Here is a 13989-nt window from a genome sequence, read left to right on the forward strand (position 1 = left end):
CGTGTTTTCTTTTTTTTTTTTTTTTTTTTTTTTTTATCTTGCAGGTTGTCGGAAAAGACACCAATGTCATGCTTGTAGCCCTGGCTGCCAAATGTCTGGCAGGGCTGGCTGCTGGTCTAAGGAAGAAGTTTGGTTCATATGCTGGACTTGTAAGTAGTAATTGTACTACCTGGCAAGGCAATGGTCTTCTGTGATATGTAAAGACCTATGGTCTGGCTCTTTACTATAGTGGATGGCCCTATCTTTAAGAGTTCATGCGTGTTTTTGCGTTTGTCAGTTATTTGTATAATACGTTTATTTTTCCTAAGTTCTTAACATTCTTTTACAGGCTGTGCCAACTATTTTGGAGAAATTCAAAGAGAAGAAACCTCAGGTAGTCCAAGCCCTGCAGGAGGCCATGGATGCCATTTTCCTCACAGTGAGTGTCCATTAAGCATTGCACTAAAAGCCTCTGTCATGACATTGTGTACATTGGTGTCATGCGCCTGTTGTTTTTTTTTTTTTTTTTTTTGTTTCAGACCACTCTGCAGAATATCAGTGAAGATGTCCTGGCTGTTATGGATAACAAGAACCCAGCAATAAAACAACAAACCTCCCTATTCCTTGCAAGGAGTTTCCGTCACTGCACTCCAGCTACACTACCTAAGAGCTTGTTGAAACCTTTCTGTGCTGCTCTCCTCAAGGTATACCTTCTGATTTTCATGGCCTAGCATCCAAGTTTTTATAGTGGCCTTAAAGTGTTATGAAATCCACAACCTTACAATCCTTTTGTATATGCATGGAATCTAATTGGGTAATTCTGTGCATTGTGTGTGTGTGTGTGTGTGTAAATAAATAAAAAAAAAAAACCCTGTATGCACAGATCCTATTGTGGTGGTACCATAACCTGTTTGGATAAGACAGTTAATGGAGTCAGGCTGCACATGCTCAGTTTGGTGTATAGTTCTTTTGACAAATATAATTCATCCAGGTATACAAAAAACGCTGATCAACCACTGAACTCTATTTACCATTATTCTACCCTCCCCCTTTTTATTGCTAAACCTCTACAGTGACTCCTGATCTCCCCCCTTACTCTACCCCTTTAATTCTACATGTCTCTCCTGGTCTGCTTAAACTCTCTCTCCAAACTTTCAATTTACTTTCAAATCATTCTATTCCCTCCTCTCCACAGAACCGGAGATATTCCATATTGTAAATCTCATCCACTTTCTTAAACCAACCTCCCATCTTGGGGCTTTCTATCTCTTTCTATCTCTTTCTATCTCTTGCCACTGCCAAGGTATTAGTCGTTGTAAACCCTTACAACACACTTGGACCTGCAGGTAAGGCTTACCTGTAGGTCCAAGAAACATCTCCTAAACCTATACGGTTTAGGAGATATTTGCCCGAAGACAGGCACCGCTGTCTATGGTGCACTGAGTGGGACATTTTCCAACGACGGAGCTGCCGTGCGTGTCGGCTCCCGTGCAGGAGTGACGTCGTCGCAGCTTCGCCGAATGACCGCAACGGAGCTGCGAGACCCCACCGAGAAGATGGATGCGCCGGACTACAGGGGACAGCGGTGACATCGCTGGCTCCTGTGTCGGGTAAGTGACACATAATGGACTACTATGCGATGCATAGTAGTCCATTATGCTTTGCCTTTGCAGGGAATGAAAGAGGAAGTAAACTCATCAGGGTTTACTTCCTCTTTAAGCTTTTGGCTGCATTCATTTAAATGGGGAACCAATGTTCTCAGGTAATGTTTAATTGGCATTCTCTACCCCATGAAACAAACACCTCCCATGGTTCCTCTGGAATCTATATATTGGTAATCTCCTTAATTATCTGCAACACCTCTCTCCACTAGATTTTCCTTTTTGGGCACTTCCACCATATATGGGCCATTGTTCCCACTTCACCACAGCATAATTGTGAAACTTATTTTGCCTTTCTATGTGCCTTATCCTGTGTTGTGTACCAGTGTGCTAAGCACTTATAAATTTCTATGGTGTTACTATCGACTGCCATGGAATGTGTCATCTTGAAGATTTTTCCCAAAATATTATTCTTTCTTTCCCTTAACCAGTTCTTCATCCCACTAAATTATGAATGGTGGTATTTCCAGCCCATTCAGTCTCGCAAGCACTTTATAGATCCTTGAGAATCCCCCTCTTTTGTTCTTTGTCATGCATAGCTGCTTGAACAGCCGTAAGTCCTCCTCGGATCTAACTGGTTGAGGCAATGATGTTACAAAACATTTCAGCTGGGAATACCGCCATTAGTCCTATTTATTTATTTCTTTTTATCCTTTCCCCAGTAGAAAATCAGTTTTTTTTTTTTTTTTTCTTTTTAATGCTATCAGGGGTGAATTAAATTCCCATTTTTCTTCCCAGAATTTTCTGTTATTACATGTGTATTTTCACTTATGGATACCACCTGAATATAGAGAAATAATAATTTCCCCAATGCTACATTGCTAATTGTGTTTTCCAATTTAACCTGTCTTCACTTTATTTATTTTATTTATTTTTTGCCATATAAACCTAAGCAGTAACGTTTAATGTATTGAAATATGCTTGTGGAAGGGGGATTGGCAGCATTTTAATTTTATAGTTGATCTTAGGCAAAATTGCCATTAAAAAAAAAAAATGATTTACCCTGCCTAAGCAAGAAGTGTCATCTGTCATATTTGGGCCTACTCCCATTTTACCTCCAATGTCTTCATCGTGAATCCCCAGTCTACCCTATCAAAGGCTTTCTCCGTTTTGAGAGTAGTAGTCCTGGGGACCTACTTTATTTTATTTTTTTTTCCAGCGCGAGTAAGTGTTCGAACCCCATTATCTCTCCCTTCCCGGAATGAATCCGACCTGGTCCGTATTTACCAAGTCGTTCATTACCATTTTCAACCTACTCGCTAAAACCTTAGCAAATAGTTTTGTATCTGTGTTTAGCAATGAGAGAGGTCTGTAACTTGAACATGGGGTAGTGTCTTTCCCTTCCTTTGGTATTATGGTAATCGCCACTAGAAGCATCCCTCCTCATCTCCCAACTTGTTCCTATCTCATTTATGTAGGTGCATAGTCGTGAGATTATTTCCTTGAACCTCTTATAATAGAATATTGTCAGCTCATCTGGGCCTGGACTTTTCCCTGAGGCTGTATCCTTTTAGTATCTGGCCTACTTCTACTGTAATAGGTTCTTCTTGGACGCTTTATCTTCTGGGATTTTATTTAGACTTCCCTCAGGTTTTCATTTTCTCTATCCTCTCCACGTTCTGGGGTCTTTCTATTTTACTGAGGTGTCCGTTTATGAAGCAGTGATCCTGAGGATCGCTGCTGATCAGTCCATAAACTGTTTACGAACCAGAGATAATCTGGAGAGAAGTGTTTGAACGTGTTCTCCTGCCGATTTTATCTCCGCACATGGAGAGTAACGGCCAGTTTATGAAGCTGCGATCTTGGCACTTCACTGGCGATCTGTGTCAGAATTCACACTCCCCGATTAACCAGCTCAGATGTGGAGAATCGGAGTAAAGAGAATCTGTGGCAAAAGAAGATTTAACTCCCTTATGCCTCGTGCAGACCCCTAATACTGTAACCATGTCCCCCTGTCGTGTGTGTAAATAAAAAAAAGTGTAAAATGTATTTTTTAATTTATCATGGTCTGTCCATGTATTGAGTGGTGATAATTTATCACTGGTTGAACTGACATCTCGGTGTTTCAGTGAAGTGCCAAGTACCATAATGTCTCACGAGATTCCAATATCAGGGGCTGCTCTCCACTGTTTGAAGCGTTTGTAGATCACTCCTCCAAGAGTGAAGAGATCTACTCCGCTTCATAAACTGGCACATAGAGGAGAGATCTTCCCTGTGCTACTTTGGAATTTATCTATGCAATTTTGAGACTTATTAATTTATTTTTTTTGTTTGCTCCTAGATACCTTTTTTTTCTTTTCGAAATGCTACAGATTTCTTGTTCTCTCCTTTTTTTTTTTGTGGGGTGGGGAGCCTCCCAGTGTTGTCGCTGTTAATTATTCCGTATTTTTTTAAAGTAATGTTCTAATTTTAATCCTATCTTCTGCTTTTCCCTGGACTGGTTCTTCATTTAGTCTCCTAGATTTGCCTTCTTTTGGCCCCTACTTGCCCTCGTTTTCAAAGTTACTGGGGCATGAAGTGAGTGAAGGACTACTTTTGAGAAGGATGTAACTTCTATGCTTGTACTAATCACTGACTCGATATCTTATGTTCAATCAGAAAACAATCTATTCTTAAGTCCCGTGTACAGGGGACTGACATGTGTAATTCCGTATATTAGTATATCTGCCTGCAGTATATTTGCCTGTGTTATGGGTCTGATCTAAGAAAAGTGGTAATACTTTTGTCGACATCCTGGCTTTTTCACATTTTTATGCAGTTTGTTGCTTCTTTACAGCATATCAATGACTCTGCTCCTGAAGTCAGAGATGCAGCCTTTGAAGCACTGGGCACAGTACAGAAAGTTGTTGGCGAGAAAGCAGTTAATCCTTTTCTTGCGGATGTCGATAAACTGAAGCTTGACCGGGTATGACTGAGCTGATGCCTATTTACCCTCAGTATATGGCAAACTAGATCTACTGTATGGAGGTTTATTTAACTTTTTTTTTTTTTTTTTTTTTTTTTTTTTGGGATATACAGCTCAAAGAATGTGCAGATAAAGTGGAACTAGCCTATGGTAAAAAGGGAGGTGCTTCTGGAGAGAAGAAGGAAACAAAACCTGCTTCCGCTCCTGGGAAGGCTGCTCCACCTTCAACGGCTCCTGAGAGAGATTCTGCCAAACCTGGCATGGCTCCCAAAAAGCCACCTGCAGCCAAGGTATGTTTAGTTTGTTTTCTGCAGTGAATTCAATCAATACCTGATGTCTGCCTTGACTGACATATTGTATTATATTATATATATTTTTTTTCTCCCTATTTTAAAGCCTGGAGGACCTGTCAAAAAAGCCAAACAACCCGCAGCTGGTGGTGGTGCTGCAAAGGGCAAGAAAGCAGCTGAAAGCAAAGAAGTTTTTGAACAGGAGCTCTCAGTAAGTGTATCTGGAAGACCTTTTTATTCAGCAATTTGAGTGTGTAACTGACCTTCCCAGATATTTTATTTTGCGATTTATGTTAGAAATTGCAATATCTAGTGCTCTTTCTGTCTTGAAGACCAAATTTTGTTTCCGTGTGCTTTTTTTTTTTATTTTTGTTTTTTTTTTAACTGCTTCAATACTGGACTTTTCAGCATTTAGCAGTATCACTTAGATTACAACTGAGTGGTCATGCAACAAACTGTACCCATGTGATTTATTTATTTATTTTTTTCTCACACAAGTAGAGCTTGCTTTCTGTGGTATTTAATCACCACTGGGTTTTTAATTTTTTTATAAAACAAAGTTCAATTTTTTTAGAAAAAAGTCAGTTCTGTTAGAAATTTTTTTCAAAGAGAATTTTTTGATTTAGGCCAAATGTATACTGCTACATTCAAAATCCAGTATAAATTTTTTTTTTTTTTTTTTTAGTCTAAGAAGTGAGTGTGTGTGTGTGTATATGTGTGTATATATATATATATATATATATATATATATATATATATATATATATATATATATATATATATATATATATATAATTTGTACCAAGATGGGCATCACAGGATTTCAAAAATAAATCCTTTCCTCATGTCATTGCTGCATTTCAGTGCCAGCCACTTGTCGGTGCCAACTATCAATGTCCATAATTGTCGTCTATCAGTGCCCATCAGTCAAACTGTCACAGCCTTATTCTAAAATGGATTAAATTTGTTATATTCTACAAACCATACCCTATAATGACAACGTAGAAGAAGTTTTATTTGAAATCTTTGAAAATTTTATAAAAACAAAAACAAAAAACCCATGTACATAAGTATTCAAAGCCTTTGCTCAATATTTTGTTGAAGCACCTTTTTGCACCAGTCAGCCTCAAGTCTTTTTGAGCATGATGCTACAAGCTTGGCACACCTATTTTTTGGGCACTTTCTCACATTCTTTGCCGGACCTCTTGTGCTTCATCAGGTTGGATGGGGAGTGTGGGTGCACAGCCATTTTTGGATCGCTACAGAGATCTTCAATCAGGTTCAAGTCCAGGCTCTGGCTGGGCCACTTAAGGACCTTCACTAAATTGTCCCATAGCCACTCCTTTTGTTATCTTGGCTGTGTGCTTGGGGTCATTGTCCTGTTGGAAGATGAACCTTTGCCACAATCTAAAGTCCAGAGATCTCTGGAGCAGGTTTTCATCAAGGATGTCTTTATATTGCTGCATTCATCTTTCCCTCGGTCCTAACTAGTCTCCCAGTGTCTACCCCTGAAAAACATCCCCACAGCATGATGCTGCTATCACCATGCTTCACTTTAGGGATAGTATTGCCCAGGTGATGAGTGGTGCATGGTTTCCTCCAGACATGGCGCTTACCATTCAGGCCAAAATTCAATATTTGTTTCATCAGACCAGAGCATTTTGCTTCTCGTGGTCAGTCCTTCAGGTGCCTTTTGGCAAACTCCAGGCATGCTGTCATGTGCCTTTTTACTGAGTGGCTTCCGTCTGGCCACTTTACCATACAGACCTGTTTGGAGTGCTGCAGAGATGGTTATCCTTCTGGAAGGTTCTCCTCCCTCCGTAAAAATGCTTGAGCTCGGTCAGAGTGACCATCGGGTTCTTGGTCACACCTCTGCCTTAAGACCCTTCTCCCCCCAATTGCTCATTTTGGCCGGGCAGCCTGCTCTAGGAAGAGTCCAGGTTATTTCAAACTTCTTCCATTTACAGATGATGGAGGCTACTGTGCTCATTGGGACCTTCAGTGCTGCAGACATGTTTCTGTGCCTCCATACTATCATGTCTTGAAGGTCTGTAGACAACATATTGCGCTTCATGGCTTGATTGGTTGTTCTCGCAATAAAAATCTCTCCTCTCTAATGTGTTGAATTCCTCAATGCGTGATGTAACCAGCTTCATACAGTAATGCCTGCCGCCTTACAGCCCTCCTCCAGAATAATGGGTTTTCATACACTAAAGACAAAAGTGTGGCGCACTGACCTAGTGCATTACCACTGGTAAAGCTTTATTAACCACTTCAATACCGGGCACTTAAACACCTTCCTGCCCAGACCAATTTTGAGCTTTCAGTACTGTCGCACTTTGAATGACAATTGCGCGGTCATGCTACACTGTACCCAAATGAAATTTTTTTTAATTTTTTTCCCACAAATATAGCTTTCTTTTGGTGGTATTTGATCACCTCTACGGTTTTTATTTTTTGCGCTACAAATAAATACAGAAAATTTTGAAAAGCAAATAATTTTTTTTTTTTTGTTAGTTTCAAAACTTTGTAAATAAGTAAGTTTTTCTCCTTCACTGATAAGGCGGCACGGGTGGGCACGGATAGGCGGCATTGGTGTTATACTATAGTAATGGATGCCAATCAGTGATGCCCATTGTGGGCACTGATTGGCATCCATTATGGACACTGATTGGCACCCATTGTGCTGACTGGCATCCCTGGTGGTCTAGGGAGGATTACCTTTCCCTGGTGGTCTGGTGGCGTCCCTGGTGGTCCAGTGTGGGCATCCTCGGGGGGGCTGTTCTGATAATTGATCAGCACAGACCCCCCCCCCCCTATCAGAGGAGCAGCCGATCGGCTCTCCTCTACTCGCGTCTGACAGACGCGAGTGAGGGAAAGCCGATCACCGGCTCTTCCCATTTACACTGTGATCAGCCGTGATTGGACACGGCTGATCACGTGGTAAAGAGTCTCTGTCAGAGACTCTTTACCGAGATCGTAGTTGCCGGGTGTCAGACTGACACCCCGCAACAACGATCGCCGCGATGCGCGCCCCTGGGGGGGGCGCAGCGGCTCATAATCCTGATCACGTCATATGACATCCGGTCAGGATTATGCAACCACTTTGCAGCCGTCAATTGCCTATAGGGTGGGCGGCAAGTGGTTAAAATATATAAAACCGCAAAATATATACTCGCAAACTAATATTGATAGAAGGCATCAAACGATACCTCACGATGGGCCATCTTGAGGTATCGTGTGATCCACTCGATGTCAGGTCCTGGCTTGTCGGTGTTCAGAACAGTGAATCTGCTCTGTTTATGCCTTCTATCAATACTCGTTTGAGTATATATTTTGCCGTTTTTTTATATTTTAATAAAGCTTTACTAGTGGTAATGCACTAGGTTGGTGCGCCCTCCTTTTTTATTTTATTTTTTATTTTTGTGTTCTGACATGTACTGTTAACTGTGGGACCTGATTTAGTGTGTCCCTTTTTCAAATCGTGTCCATTCAACTGAATTTATCACAGGTGGACTCCAAATCGAGTAGTACCATATCAAGAATGATCAGTGTTGAATACTTGTGTACATGGGATTTAAAAAAACTTTTTTTACCACTTGCCGCCCCCGCCCACCATCCAAATGATGGATATGGTGCGGCTCTCATTCTGGGTGAACATCATATGATGGTGCACCTTAACGCCCACGGGGATGCAGTGATCATGGCCGCGCCGTATTGCTAAGAAATGGCGCGGCCCTGATTTTTCTGAAGAGCTGCTGATCAGCTGTGTCCAATCACAGCCGGTCACGTGTAAACGTGGAAGTGTTAGTAATCTGCTCTCATCGCCTCACACAGTGGCAGTGTGTGGCGAGAGCCGATCAGCCGCATCTCCTTGCAGGGGACAGAGAGACAGGTAATCGGTGCCCTGGTTACAATAGAGTGCCAGCAATCGGTGCCCATAAGTGCCACCTCATCAGTGATGGCGAAGAATTACTTATTTTACATCATTTACTGAAACTTTTCCCAAATTTTTCGTTTTCTTTTTACAAAAAAAACCCAGCAGTGATTAAATATCATCAAAAACTATTTTTGTGAAGAAAATAACAAATTTCACATAGTGTAGCATGACCATGTAATTGTCATTCAAAGCGTGATGATGCTGAAAAATGGCCTGGCCAGGAAGGGGATCAAAGTGCCCTGTAGCGAGGTGGTTAAGTTTGCAAAGATTTCAAACTAACTTCTTTCACGTTGTCATTACGGGCATTGGTGGAGTTTTGAGGAAAATTATGAATTTAATCAATTTAGGAATAAGGCTTTGACATAACAAAATGGGGGGGGGGGGGTGGAATGAAGAGCTGTAAATACTTTCCGGATGCACTGTGCACAGCACACACTCACTATCTATATAATTTGGGAAAATTTCTCAATCCTGATCTACTGACTTCATTTCTTGAGTCACAAAAATGCCAGGACAGTACAAATATCCCCTAAATTACCCCTTTTTGGTAAGTAGTCAGTCCAAGGTATTTAGAGGCATGGTGAGTTGTATTTTGGGGTTTTTTATTTTTAGAAAATGAAGAAATGGAAATAGTTTTTACATGCAGTCATCGTATAACAGTTGTGGTTGTGATCGGGGACATTGACTAATGACAGTGTGGTATAGCTGTTTGTGTGGGTTTTTTTTTTTTTTTTGTTGTTTTGTTTACATGCAGTGACCAGAGCAGTACAGGGTTGCCATAATGCTGAATGAAAAATTCTTATTTGGCCACAGTTAATCAGAGTACAGATGGGCTGTAATTGGCCCTATCTGGTCAGTGTCATCACATGGTACAATGACACTATCATGTGATCTGCTGTGATTGTCCACACCAGTCGCATGGTATTGGCAGCGGGGCTGGTACAGTGATCAGTCAGACTTTGTCCGGTAGACTCTCAAGCATGGCCCGATCCTGGGAGAACGTAATATGACATCTTCCCAGAACAGCCCTCCCACGCGGCTGTTTTTTTTACTATAGGTGGACGGAAAGCGGTTAAGTGCCTATGCAAAATTCTAACCACAACCAGATTTCCCATGACTTTATTTTCAAATATTATAATTTTGGCATCAATGGTGCTTTATAACCAAAATTAACATTTTTACTTTCGGAAGCCTGTTGCAGCAATGCATAAGACCTCAGAAGAATGGGCAGTAAGCCTGATTGCTTTTCCAGTGTGTCTGCACCCTTGTACGGGAAGTGGAAATCTGTCTCAGCTTGGTGACATAGATTGGACACCAAGACTTCCCCTTGATATTCTGTTTTTTTATAGAACCACGACTTGTTACTAACTGTTCTGCCCTACCTTCTAATAAAGATGGAGCCCAGCTGGCATCCATTGTTCCATGGTATTCACTGGACCCATGATTCCCACACAGGTTTTTGTTCTCCCCTTATCTTTCCTTCCTCCAGGCAGCTTTAGTCCCTTTGAAACTGGTAACTTGTTTAGGGTGCTCTCCTAAAGCTACTCAGTTGCGCTCTGTTGACTGCAAGCCAGAACGGAGTGGCGGCCAAATATGCACCTTTTGCTTTATTTTAAATCTTTTAAAAGGAACAGTTTTTATACAATTATCTGCTCTGTTGCATCTGTAAGTCAAAGTGAATTTAGAGATGTTAAATGTTTAGAAGGCTGGGTGGTGTTTTCCCAGTTCTGAGACTTCTCATTACACTTTTATAGCCTGAGGCCTGTGAAGAGAAAGCGGCTGCAGTTCTTCCTGCTTCATGTATGCAGCTGCTGGATAGTGGTAACTGGAAGGAAAGGCTGGCAAGCATGGAAGAGTTCCAGAAGGTAGTACATGTTAATTTTATTTTTTGTGTATACTTTTGAATGTTTTAACCCTTTGATTAAAGGCCTAAATCATTGATTTTCTTTTAGGCTGTGGAGACTATGGAAAGAAATGATATGCCATGCCAAGCTTTGGTCAAAATGCTGGCAAAGAAACCTGGATTTAAAGAAACAAACTTCCAGGTATGCCACCTCTTCTGTTTTGGGTTAAAAAACAGTTATATTGTTCATCCTAAATACTAGTGGAGAATATAAAATCTTAGCCTCTTTAATCCAATGTATGAAATGTTTGCAAAAACCCTCAACATGTAAGATCCTGACACAACCCCCATTATGGCAGCATAACCCTATCGTCATGGATGTTGTGTACTGTGGTGTACTCCAAAAAAAGATTTTACAGGTAATCCAAAATGCCAGGATCTCCACGGACCGTCGTCCCCTGCGAACACCTTGTGTTCTGTGAGACAGTGTGTTGTCTGGAACTTGGCTAATGTGAGCTATGTTATAGGAACAGGGTTACAGGGTGTTGGCGTATGTGCCCTCCAACACCCTGCGCCCCCCCAATTTCAATAACGTGATATGTGGATGTTTATCATAAAGTAACTGGCTCATCCCTAAACTACATTATAATTTAGTCTGTAATCCTTCAGCAAAGTGTGTGTGTGGGGGGGGGGGGAGTGGTGTGTTTCTAAGTCTACATTTACTTGTGATTGGTTTCTAATAGTTTCTTGCTGCGGCAGTTTGACAGTCTCTCTTCCTCCCCCTTTAGGTGATGCAGATGAAGCTACGCATTGTGGCTCTTATTGCCCAGAAAGGCAATTTCTCCAAAACCTCTGCCAATGTGGTCCTTGATGGCCTAGTAGACAAAGTGGGAGATGTGAAATGTGGCGGTAATGCCAAAGAAGCACTTAGCGCTATTGCAGAGGCCTGTAGCCTGCCTTGGACTGCCGAGCAGGTAAGATGCCAATTGGTCACCTTTTTGTTGGATGTAGTAAATCGACCCACTTCAGCATTTTGGAGATGGGGACTGTACCAAAGAATGAACACGAGTAGGTATTCCTTTTAGACATTTTAAAGCGTTGCCTGTCCTTGTGTTTTGCTCTACTCAGGAGCTCCCGCCTCTCAGCAAAATCTTTCTATTTACCATGTTGCGGTTCCTGCTGCTGGTCACTACAGGGCAAAGCAATGTAGGAGCCAACATATACAAGGATCTAAAAGCATGTTGGCTGTGAAGATTCTGTTGTAGAAGCCATATCATATTTTAAAAGCAAGAATTAATAAATGGGCTGAGTGATGGGAGAATATCATCATTGCTATTCATTTTTAGTGTTTTTTTTTTTTTTTTTTTTCTCCTTCTGGAGGAGAGAAAAAAAATAAATATTTTAATTGAGGTTGGCTGTAAAGCGCAACTGCTGCTTTTCTCTTGCAGGTTGTATCCTTGACGTTTGCACAGAAAAACCCCAAGAACCAATCTGAAACTCTAAACTGGCTATCAAATGCTATCAAAGAATTTGGGTTTTCAGGGTATGTATTAGATCTGCTCAATATTAAACTAAGCCTTATAGACACGCAAAAATCAAATTCAATACTACTTTTTTTTTTTTTGTGTTTTTGTTACTTTTTATAATTTTCTGGTTTTAAAATCTGCTGTGCTTTAAAGCGGAGCTCCACCCAAAAGGGGCAAGCTCTACTTGCCTGCCTTCCCCTCCACGTTTTGGCACCTTGTGGGGTGGGGGTGCGGGAGTACGTGTACCTAGCTTTGACAGGTACCTGCTCCCACTTCTGACTGTTTGCAGAGAACTGAGCCGGACTTGTTAACATAGGCAGAGCTCCATCCTCTAGCTCTCCGTCCTCTATCTGTTGAAGGTCAGTGGGTGCCAGGGGACATCATTGGCCAGTATCTAATTGGCTTCTGCTGTGATCAATCGCAGCAGAAGGTGTGCCCCTTACTAGGAAGTGCAGAATTGTGTGTGTGTGTGTGTGTGTGTGTGTGTGTGTGATATATAATATGTATATTTTGATTGCACAGAACGGCTGCACTGTAGATTTATACCTGCTATGGGGCAGTCGGCAACTGGTTACGTTTTTAAGGGTGGTTAAAAAGGTTGCTGCATGCAATGAGGTAACCTTGTCTTAATGTTGTATATGAATTCTTCACACCAATATAGGGCTTACAGTAACTAATGCCAATTCCTTTTCAGGCTCAATGTCAAGGCTTTTATCACCAATGTAAAGACAGCCCTTGCTGCCACAAACCCAGTAAGTAATCTGTAAGAGCGAGAGTAAACTTATAAAGTTTGCGCTACTTTTTGCTAACTCTGATAACATCCTTCCAGGCTATTAGGACATCTGCCATCACCTTGCTGGGTGTGATGTATCTTTACATGGGGGCACCACTGAGAATGTTTTTTGAAGAGGAGAAACCTGCTCTGTTATCCCAAATTGATGCAGAATTTGAGAAGGTATGTTGTGTACCCACTTTGAAACTGGGCAGATCCACGGTCTCTAGTAATTGGTGCAGAGCTTCTGGGTTACCTGTACTTCTCACAACAGAAGTGTTATAGGTTTTACGTTCTGATTTAAGGCTTCTCATACTAAAAATATCTTATGCTTTCATTGTTAAGGGAGCACAGCTGAAATTTTGATATAAGCTGTACCTTAAAGTGGTTGTATACCCACTTTTTTAACTTTTACCTACAGGAAAGCCTATAATAAGGCTTACCTGTAGGTAAAAAAAATATCTCCTAAACCTGTACGGTTTAGGAGATATTCCCCTCGGTATGCGCCGCTGACTGCAGCGGCGCATGCGCACAAGGGGGTTCTCTCCGTGAAAATCCGGCAGCGCTCGTCCGGCCGGATTTAAATCTCCCGCGCGCATGCGCGAGAGTGACGATATCGCGGCTCCGGCCACTCACAGCGCCGGAGCCGCGATACCCGGAAGAGACGCCGAGGGAGCATGTCGGCTCCCTCGGCGTGGATCGGGCGAGATGTCGGGGCCTCGTTCTAAGGTAAGTATTTCATAATGAGCTAGTATGCGGTGCATACTAGCTCATTATGCCTTTTGCTTTGCAGGTTTAAAAAAAAAAAAAAAAAAAATTGCGGGTTTACTACCGCTTTAAACAAATCAAAACGACTAACACTATTTTGTTCAATAGGAGTCATTAAATTATACATTTTAAATGCGATTTATGCATCAAGCAGAAGGATGACCTTATGCATCTGCTTCATAATTCCTCCAATCAGCAAGCTGGAGTTGTGGTGGTCTTTAAACTGTTGCATTGAAAGTCAGTGATTTGGAAATTCGATCAGCTGGGAAGTTTAAATCTCATTACTTCCAGTACAGAAAAAGGAG

General features: G+C 41.5%; 1 protein-coding gene across 7 annotated transcripts in view; it reads left to right on the plus strand.

Moving 5' to 3' along the window:
- CKAP5 (cytoskeleton associated protein 5) overlaps positions 1–13989 on the plus strand; it is a 72201-nt gene that overhangs the window by 29217 nt on the left and 28995 nt on the right. For all 7 annotated transcript variants that reach the window (XM_077461414.1, XM_077461428.1, XM_077461437.1 and 4 more), the window contains exons 9-20: positions 45–149; positions 329–418; positions 519–683; positions 4417–4545; positions 4659–4835; positions 4942–5046; positions 10530–10640; positions 10728–10820; positions 11407–11592; positions 12067–12161; positions 12839–12896; positions 12974–13099. In XM_077461414.1, the coding sequence (XP_077317540.1) occupies positions 45–149; positions 329–418; positions 519–683; positions 4417–4545; positions 4659–4835; positions 4942–5046; positions 10530–10640; positions 10728–10820; positions 11407–11592; positions 12067–12161; positions 12839–12896; positions 12974–13099 (1440 nt within the window). The remainder of the gene's footprint in view (positions 1–44; positions 150–328; positions 419–518; positions 684–4416; positions 4546–4658; positions 4836–4941; positions 5047–10529; positions 10641–10727; positions 10821–11406; positions 11593–12066; positions 12162–12838; positions 12897–12973; positions 13100–13989) is intronic.

This window comes from Lithobates pipiens, unplaced genomic scaffold (genome assembly GCF_037356315.1).
Source record: "Lithobates pipiens isolate NorthernLeopardFrog02 unplaced genomic scaffold, aLitPip1_a1.2 Scaffold_10, whole genome shotgun sequence".
Taxonomy (NCBI): domain Eukaryota; kingdom Metazoa; phylum Chordata; class Amphibia; order Anura; family Ranidae; genus Lithobates; species Lithobates pipiens.